Source organism: Pyxicephalus adspersus, chromosome 1, assembly GCF_032062135.1.
Source record: "Pyxicephalus adspersus chromosome 1, UCB_Pads_2.0, whole genome shotgun sequence".
NCBI classification, from domain to species: domain Eukaryota; kingdom Metazoa; phylum Chordata; class Amphibia; order Anura; family Pyxicephalidae; genus Pyxicephalus; species Pyxicephalus adspersus.
The window spans coordinates 126,521,017-126,530,777 of record NC_092858.1 but is presented as its reverse complement, the minus strand read 5'-3'; the positions used below and the strand labels follow the sequence as shown (position 1 = coordinate 126,530,777).

General features: G+C 37.7%; 2 protein-coding genes across 5 annotated transcripts in view; one reads left to right on the top strand and one right to left on the bottom strand.

Moving 5' to 3' along the window:
• The window catches only part of BLZF1 (basic leucine zipper nuclear factor 1), a 12,330-nt gene extending 3,381 nt beyond the window's left edge, over positions 1-8,949 (bottom strand). Inside the window, exons 1-5 of one of the 4 annotated variants that reach the window (XM_072426654.1) lie at positions 8,858-8,949; positions 5,911-5,966; positions 4,437-4,861; positions 2,402-2,601; positions 1,013-1,141 (exon numbers count right to left, since the gene is read on the bottom strand). In XM_072426654.1, coding sequence (XP_072282755.1) covers positions 1,013-1,141; positions 2,402-2,601; positions 4,437-4,861; positions 5,911-5,917 — 761 coding nt within the window. In that variant the 5' untranslated portion in view covers positions 5,918-5,966; positions 8,858-8,949. Of the gene's footprint in view, positions 1-1,012; positions 1,142-2,401; positions 2,602-4,436; positions 4,896-5,910; positions 5,967-8,092; positions 8,819-8,853 lie in introns of those variants that run through there. The other 3 variants (XM_072426661.1, XM_072426670.1, XM_072426646.1) reach the window with 3 other exon arrangements.
• NME7 (NME/NM23 family member 7) overlaps positions 8,934-9,761 on the top strand; it is a gene marked incomplete in the record, with an annotated part of 94,873 nt that continues 94,045 nt past the window's right edge. The window contains 1 exon segment of the mRNA XM_072426681.1: positions 8,934-9,058. Within this exon segment, the coding sequence (XP_072282782.1) occupies positions 9,056-9,058 (3 nt within the window).

Sequence of the window (9,761 nt, the reverse complement as noted above, 5' to 3'; positions counted from 1 at the left end):
TAATCAACTTGGATTAACAGTGAACATTTTATTTTCAGCTTTTTAAATTCTCCAATTGCTTTTGAGCCCCTGAAATGAAGTGATTTTGTTAAAAAAAGGCTTTAGTTCCTCACATTTTTATGCAATCTTTTTGTTCAACCCACTGAATTGAAGCTGACAGTCTGCAGTTTCATTTAAAATTAAATGTGGTAATGTATAGAACCAAAATTAGAAAATAGTTGTCTCTGTCCAAATATTTATTGACCTTATTGTATGTACACACACACCCAATAATTTCCTTTGTTTTACCACAAAAGGATGTAACAAATATCACAGAAATTTGTTATAACCGTTTTTCTGATCTCATCTTGACTTTTACAGGTAATTGAAAAAAGAAATAACAAATCAGTGGTAAATCTAGCTGTAATGTCTATAGTGAAATAGTTAAGCTACCACTTAGTGAAAAACATACAACCTGCTCTACACCACTGCTGTTCAAATTTTTGGCTGTGAGGACCCCATTTTTTGACCGTAGTAGAAGTCTATCTACATTAGTGAGCGCTAATGGCACCAACATAGGTATAAAGTAACAGGATTGATATGTGGTATATGTCACACCTAAAGAAATGTGTGTTCACATAAGTATTTGCATATTCTAAACAATCCATGAAAGTACCTTTTTCCCCTCATTCCCCTCTAGTTTTAGCCACTGTAGAGAAACTCATCTTTAGAGATTATAACAAAGGAATTTACATCCCAGCTTACTTCTGATTACCGCTGTATTGCAGCCTGTCAGCCCTCTATACACACAGCGGAGGTTTTTAGGCCAATAGAAACATTAGCTGTGATTTAACCTTTATAGTACAAGTAGATAGAGGTCAGTGGTGGCTTGGTTTAAACCTCATTATGGTTTAAAATTGCTATGTAAATGTTCCATTTTTTCATTGAATAAGTTTAAGATTAATTATGTACTTGACTATAGGGTAAACATATCCAGACACACACACAAAAAAAGAAAAACATACAAACATACTTTTGTGTATCAGACATTTCTTGTCGAAACTGTTCCCTTTCACTTAACAAATCCTGCAGGGCGCTCTGGGCATCTCTGTTCTGCCGTTGTAGATTCGCCCTGATGTTTGTCAATTCATCTGCCATGACCCTAAAAACAGATCAAGCAATCAAACAAAAATAATTAAATTATCAATTAAAAAATATAAATTCACATAAATATTATATAGGTGAACAAAAATATATTGCAAAATTTTAAGTCTAAATTTATACTAAAATCTTTTTTTTGACCATTAAAAATTGAGACAGCAGAGATTTGAAGTCAATTCACCACATTAGGACATTTTAGATTACTTTTGTTTTGATGACAGCTTTGCACACTCCTGGTATTCTCTAAATCAGATTCAATAGGTGGACACCTGGGATGGTTCTCTATTAAAGCAGGACTAAACTCGTTGGTGGGTGGTGAGCTTCTGCCATCATCAGCACAGCATACCTACCAATTATGGCACAGATTTACCTGTGTGCAGCTCTGCAGTAATGACAGGTCCAGGAGTTTATTTTTGGAATTTCTTGTAATCTTAATGTGTTTTGAGACAATCAATCAGTTGTGTTGTGCAGAGGTAGAATTAAAACCTAAACTCCAAATTTTTACTCTACATTAAAGGGTAGACAACCATTTTATTAAAAATAAAAATTGTATTTATTTATTTTGTTTAAAGTGGAACATGCTTTTTTTTTTCTTTCTGTCTTGATTACTGCAATTAGAATGGGAGTGCAAAGCCTCCCAAGAACAAAAAAAAGAAAATCACACCTTCAGCCATGCAAGTCCCAGTCCCAGACATTATGACACAGAGGAACTGGATTATGTAATTAGCAAATTACTTCATACATTCCAAATTGATTGGATTAAGGTGACTGTATATCCACAGTCTTAAAATGCCGGGGTATGCTCCTAACATTCAGAATAAACTAATCAACTTGGATTAACAGTGAACATTTTATTTTAGCTGAATATGGCTAACTATATCATACCCTGGAACCTTAACCTGTAACAATAGAGTTTGATCAGTACAGACCAAAGTTTCTCATTCAGAGCTCCTCCAGAAGTTGCTAGGGGTTCCTAGAGCAATAAGCCATTTGTGCTTCTCAGCTTAGTTTAGCTGACACAGGTTATTCCAAAAATTCCCCCATATTAAAAAGGTCAAGAAACACTGGTACAGACCACACTAACAGGCTGGCTATCCTTTTTTCAATTATATATGGAAAAAGCAATCCTCATCAATCAGCATCAGCTGGACAGAAGATTTCTTCCCATACAGATAAAAAGTGAAAGTGGAAATTTCTTCAAATGTTTAAATAAAAATATCTGACACTTTCAGTCTCATACTAACAAACAAATGAAACACACCGACTAGCAAGGAATTTGCTTCTCCAGACATCGCACTGAATGGACATGCGTTCCAGCTGCTCCGACAGTTGAGTTGTGTTCCGTGCCAGGGCCTCGTTTTCCAGAATCAGTTGGTTCTTTTCTCGAGCAGTGCGCTCAAAGTGATACTGCAAGTCGTCACCAACAGATGCCACCAGCAACTTTTTTAATTCTCTATTAACCTTAAACAAAAGAAAGAGGTTTGTATAGACAAAAGAAGTAGCAGATGTATATGAGCATCATACAGAATATTCAATAAAGAAGATCCATTCAATATATATTGGCCTATAAATTATCTATAAATTTATAATGCATTGGATCATTGAAGGTTAAAAGTAACATTTCTATTCAAGCTCTTACTTCATTTCTGTAGTGGAAAGGTAATAAAAAAGGTGAGGTTTGGTTCACTCTGTGATTGGTGGTGGAAGAAGTATAACATTACAGACCTTACTTTACACTTGTATTTTATATAACTGTATATAACCCATGTTTATATAGATTGACTGCAGCAGCTATCATTTTGATTGTTTTCAGTACAGTAGGATCTTGGCTAGCATATCACATTTAAAATTGCCTGACAACTTGATACCTTGCTCTGCTATCAATTACGATGACAGCACAAAATAGCAATTCTTCATACAGATCAACTTAACAAAAATAGTGATAATCATCTAATAATGCTACTTAGCCAGCTATAAAGCGGAGCCAATATCTGTTTTTTCTCTGTAATCAACTACAATCAGAATCCAAGGAGCACTTTGAAGGTTTCCCTTTTGTTTCCTGTATCACCAACCACCACATTCAGTTTCGTTAAATCAGGCTACCTACCTACATCTTATTAAAGAGTGTTACTATTACTGACGGAAGATACTACAGTAATGTCTGGATTTTGAAAGAGTACCAAGCACACATGCACAAGTCTAGTTTTACATTTTGAAGAGTATTTTTAAACTAAAGTAGAAAATCCCCCTGAACCCATTCATTGGCAATAACTAGACAAAGAAGTGCTCATAGAGCTCAGCTGGCTAAGTTTGATCTTTATCTGTTATCCTCATGAATCTGACCCGTTCTTCCTCCGCACTTGCATTAGAAGCTAGCACATATTATACTGACTGGCTTAAATCCCCAGTTTAAATTACATAAATGCAAATTATTATTAATGTTCCTAAAAAAATAAAAAAAAAGTATAGGTAATGACATCTGAAGCCTAGAACTCAACAATTTGTAAACACAGTAGTCTCAGTACTAAAAAAACAGGCGTTTATTAAATATACAAAGATATTTATTAAAAAACTAAACATATATAAGAGCGACCTCTCACCAAACCTCTTAGAGAAGGTCATATTGGTGACAGTTAAAGCGGACCTAAACACAACATTTTCACTTTACATAAAAGGGTAGACAACCCTCATATATAGAGGAAACATTTTTTTTTTTTTTCCGCTGCAGTGATCAAGACTGAATGGGAGCGCAGAGCCTCTTAGAATACCTACATCGCACATCCCAGAGGCTCTGGCTGCTGCTTCTGCAGAAGGGGCATTTCTTCCACTAAGGGGAAAGAGATGCCAATGTTATGCATGCGCAGTGAGATCGGCTCTCTTTTTTTCTTCTTTACAGTGGACTACATCACGCGATCTTGAACCTGCGCAGGTTGAGATCAGGTGATGTGCCAAGAAGACAGAATGAGAAGAGTAAAGGTGACGGCGCCCAGCAATAAAGGGGAATTCCAGGACGACGAGGGAGCGGATCAAGGGAAGGTCCAGCTCCATTGAGGTATCAGCGGAATTAAAATTAAGTGTGATTTTTTTAATTTTCACTTTAGTTTCGCTTTAAGCATCTGAAGGCAGTAAGTTCATGCTGTTTAAAATGTTTTATATAGATCAATGTAGGACACAGAAGTCCTTAGCAGTAAAATTAAATGGGTATATGAATATAAATATGGCGACACATATAACACCATCATATAGAGTATTTTTAGTTTGTAACCAATGCAGGCTGTTCCCTTTTTGGATCTTACCTCTGTCTGCACTTTTAGCTGGTTCGATAGACCTTCTTTATCCTGAAGCAAGCGTTTCTCTGCATTTTTTAGTTTTTCTAAAGCGACCTTTGTTTCAGCTAACTGTTTCCATGGGTCAGTTACACAGTCAGCAGTGTCTACTTTACAGTGTCCATTTAAATCATGTGCTTTAGCCTGTTTAGACAGCACTGTGTGTGTTATTGCAGCTTTGGGGACCATAATCCTGACTGCTTCTACCTCCACTGCTTTGTCTGCATGCATTTGCCCTAGTTGTAGGACGCCAGGACTTAATGATGGCGATGGGGATGTTTTTCTCTTAGGGCTGTGGGTTACTTTGCTGTGTTGTGTGATTGCTTCTACCGATTTCGAAAGCTCCAGGGTTTCCATGCCATCCCCTGTCCCACGTATTGGTGGAGAAGCCATGGCTACAAGAAAAATGAGTAACATAGAGTCAGACATGACAGATTTAAAGTGATAAAGGGTCTTTACATGTTTTAGTATTGAAAGTGTGTAAGAAACAATATGTTCACAGTACAGAAAGTATACATTTACATACAAGATGAATTGACAAAAAAAAAAAAAAAAAAAGATAGGTTAAGATACAACTCCACTTTTGTTAAAAATACAGCATATACAATCGCTACAAACGCCATTTTGTAATTTCCTGGTAATAAAATTATCTTTTTATTTCAGTCTTTGGCCACTATAATAATATTTCTTGACAACAACTGTCAAGGAATTCAAAGTAATATGACAATCTGGAGGGTGTTCTGAACACTACTGGTATAGAGAAAGCTCCCAGAAATGTAATTTCTTGCTTGTATTTGGCTCACTGCTCTTTATCAGAAAATTGAAATAAGACTTTCAGCTTTAGTGAAATGCTTCCTATGGATTTACTAATCAGAACACAGTAAGTACACAAGATAGTTATAGTGAACCAGACCCATCTATGAATCATTTTGCAAACAACATGGTGAAACAAACAGCTCTTAAAAAAAAACAAAAAAAAAAACAGAAAAACGATGTTACGATCGTTACAATCACGGCATGCCTCTAGTGATTATTATCACACCTGTCAGTGTGCTTATTTCAGTTCATAACAAATTCTCCAAACCCATCAGTTGCTGGCATCATAGCTAATCACACAAACATGGAAAGCGCAGAATTAATGAGGAGCTAAACCATTTTCTTTTTTTTTTTTAACATGTGATCAGGCAGATCCTTTATTGGGAGATAATAATAAATTGTGTTTATTTTGTTCCTACAGGTTAGGCTATTTGTGGATTTTTGGTTAGGTGAAGCTTTCAGAAACTGACAGAGAAAGGCAGCACTTATCTGATGATAATGAAATTACCGGTATACAATTAAAATGTGACACTTGTGATAGATGCGTCTTGTGTCACTGTGATAGATGATCATTGCAATATGTAAAAATAAAACATATTTATGAGAAGTAGAAAAGAGTAATACTCACTGGTCATGGTGTTTTTCTTCTCTTATGAATGGGTTCCAGTAAACTTCAGACTGTGCCTGAAATACAACATAATAAATGATGCTTGCTTAGTTTTAGAGTGGGAAGGGGTCAGAGAGATCTACAAATTTACAGTACAGCTAATCCTGGGAGAGAGACAGTCATTAAAGGTGTATTTAAAAACATGCACTGTTACCACAGCCTCACGATAATGTAAATGTTTTCCTAATGGCACACCAAAGAACTTATGCTGAGCATCGCCATTCGTTGGGTGGCTGTGAAACATTAGGCAAGCCATTTAATTAAATGCCCAAATACAGGCCACAGAAACACAAGGGCACAAACATGCACTAAAGCAGCACATATGTGTGAATGGGTGCCCCCCTCCTCATTTTGTTGTAGTGCCCTCTGTCTACTACTAGTTATTGATAAATAAGCACCGGTATTATTAGCTATATAAGAAGTCATATTTAATGTCTGGCACTGCATGTGATCAGTACTAGTGATTCTCCATACATATATACAGAGATAGAAGTCAATCTGGATGCCTCGAGTAGTGAATGGGGTCCCAAATCCCCATTTAGTGTCCTGTTCCTTTAAATTTAATCTTAAAGTGGATGGAAGCATTGCAGCAATCCAGAAGGTAGCATACTGCTGTACGGTGTACTACTTAACTAGCAAATGCCCAGTTATAAAATAGGAGTCACCTGTACCTAATGAATATATAAGACACATGTAAAAGTTAACCTGTACAGAAAAAGCAAAATAACATTGGACAGAAAGGCCTTGTACTTACCTTTTACATGCTCCTCCATACAGTTTGTCTGCTGGAACTCATCCAAGATCATATTTTATTTTATTAAAGACCCTAGCCTAATCAATAGTGTCAGCTTTTTGGGGCTGAATTATTTAAGATCTCCAAGACTTGAGAAGATAAACTATCATGGGAGAACCTGGGTGATCCAGCAAATTAAGAATGGATCTGGTCTAGAATTGAAAACATTTGCCAATAGCAAATGATGTTTAAGAAATCTACTTCAGGTTTGCTGGATCACCCAGATTCTCCCATAAAAGTCTATCTTCTCCAGTCGTTCAGAACTTTAATAAATCAGGCCCAATTTTTTATGCAGCAAATCTGCTACAGTGCACTGAATGCACTCTGACTACTTTCCTACCTTTAACTTGGCTATGTGGGACAAAATAGCAGATCTGTTGTGGATATGGAGGAGCATTCGCCTCACTCCATATCACAAAGCAGGGACGTTCTGTACTGTCACATAGTAATAACATTAGTTTAAAGCAACTCATACCTTACCCAGGACTTTTAATAGGAATATACTGCTGGATATCTGCAACAAAGTAAACCTGCCGCTTTGTGTTGATATCAAGGTAGGTTGATAACATATCAACCTACCAGGCCTTATATGCAGTGGATGCATTGGGTTTCTTTTTAGCAACTGCAGAAAATACTTGTAGATCTTGCCAGAGATGTCTTGTCCCTACCTAGAAGATAAACTGGAAATGCAAATTATCATCTTTGTGTAAACTACTGATCCCATCAATCCAGCATGCACTGGAGAACTCCCGCACATACTGGATTCAGATTGCATCTATTAGCTTTTCTACTGAACAAGTCTTCCGATTCTAGTTCATCGCATTATCTAAACCCTGATGAGGCGAATGAACCCCAAAAACACCAATTAAGCTTTTTCATTCACTGATGATTTGGTGATCTTATTGCATTTCCTTCTTTAGCGTGAGCAGAGGCAGACTTGTGTGAAGTGACACCCAGGGCTGCCTCCATAGATACAGGAACAAAACATATAAAACTACATTTTTGTCATCAAGAATGTTTAGTGATCATTTTCACAGACCATGCATAGGACAGAATGATGGAGAAGGAAGGGAGATTAGCAAGCACCCTGCTGCATCCTCCTCAATGAGAAACAACAGCGGTCAGTAGTTGTTAGTCACTCAGTGATACAAGATCATTGTGGGATATCAGAGGACAGCAGTACAGATGATAGGTTTATGCAAAGATCTTCACTAAAGATTTGTATTGAAACTAATGAAATATTAACATCTTATACTGGCGCCATAATAAACCTGTTTAGTAATATTAACCCTAATGTTTCTTAAGGAGGAAGTAAACTGAAAAACACCGGAAAAAATAAAAACCATTTACTTTCAATCGCACAGAGCAGTCGATCGGTCTGGAGGCGTCTTCCATCAGGTCCCGCGTAGTCAGGCATCGTTTTCCGACCTGGCGCGCCGCCATCCTCTTTCCTTCCTGCGGGTTCCTCTACCTACGTCACCTGACCCAGGGGCGAGATCAGGTGATGTAGGTTGGAATAAAACTTTGCACACTGCGTATGCATGAGATGGAGAAAATTTTTCTCTTTTCACGTAAAGGCTTCTTCTGCGCATGCCTGAGATGCCCAGGCATACCAAGAGCCTCTTGATATGCCTGACATAGGTAAATTATACGTAATAAAAAAAGGGTGCAGCACCGCCCCTACAAGAATAAATGGGATCACAAACCTTCCTGTGATACCTATGTCACGCATCCCAGGAGGATTTTTGGTTCTATTCATTCACATATAAAACAAACAAACAGAATTTTTTACCTTACATAAAAGGGTTGTCTACCCATTACTTAAAGTGAAATTTAGGTACACTTTATTATGGCCACCCCTGGAAATAAAGTACAATTCCCTGGAAATATTAGCAGCCAGGCCTGTAAGCTGCACTATAATATAGTTACACATTACCATTATTTTGGGCAATATATACCCCACCCCTCCCCCAACTACATGGGAAGTAACCCAGCTGGCAGGGCACTCGGAGACTTATAGTTCCACCACCAACAAGTCGTACTGTTGGCAATATTAGTCAGATAGAATAATAAAGTCAAAGGGCACAAAGCTGTATAGAACACAGCGATACCTACGTGTCCACAGCCAGGGGAAACTAAGCTCTACACTTTCTGTGTTCTCTCGTCACTTCCTGCAGGAAGTCCCAGTGACGCTCGCGCTGGATCGCAATGGGCGGAGTCACGTGTACGGGCTCTTCCGGTTTCCTGCTGGTTGCTAAGGAGACAGTGTACAGCTTGTGTTGGTAACTGAAGAACCTGGACGAGTGATCCAACATGGTGAGTGATGGCGATGTGGAGATTATAAATTACAGATCATATAATGGTAATGTACAAATTGTTCTCATTATCTTACAATGACTATTGTATTACATCAGGTGCTAATTAGCTGCACACATCATGGAGAATCTGACAGTGCTGGTAATGATGTGCAGGGTCTCTTTATATGTGCTGTGCCAATGCTGATCATCACATCACTTTATATCACAATGCTGGACATAAACTCTGCCATCTTCCCTCTATTGTATGATACACATGTAGATGATCCTTGGTGATTTGCTACTAAATCCATTCATCATTCACTTGTCTAATAATTGAAAAAAATATTGATTGCCTGAAAAAAACTCATTCCCTTATTATATTGTGATCAATGTTCCACTCAAATATCAATAGAAAATGATCGATAGAAAGGAACTTTTAATAGATCCATGTCCGATTCAATCAGCCAGTATTATTGGCCGATGTAGTGTCTGGATTGTGTTAGCAATGCTTGGTGCAGACACATCCTGAGGGTTATAACACATGCACAGGGATTGGAAGCTCTGGCAGGTTTTTATTGCCGTCTGTGTGGGAAGATTTCCCTTCACGTGTGTTCTGTAGATCAGCGCCCGGCAACAGAGATACAAACAGCAGTTCATTTTATTTTGGCTGGACTTCCATTCAAAGAAGAACTCACAGTAACATCAAATTCAAGCTCCTATGC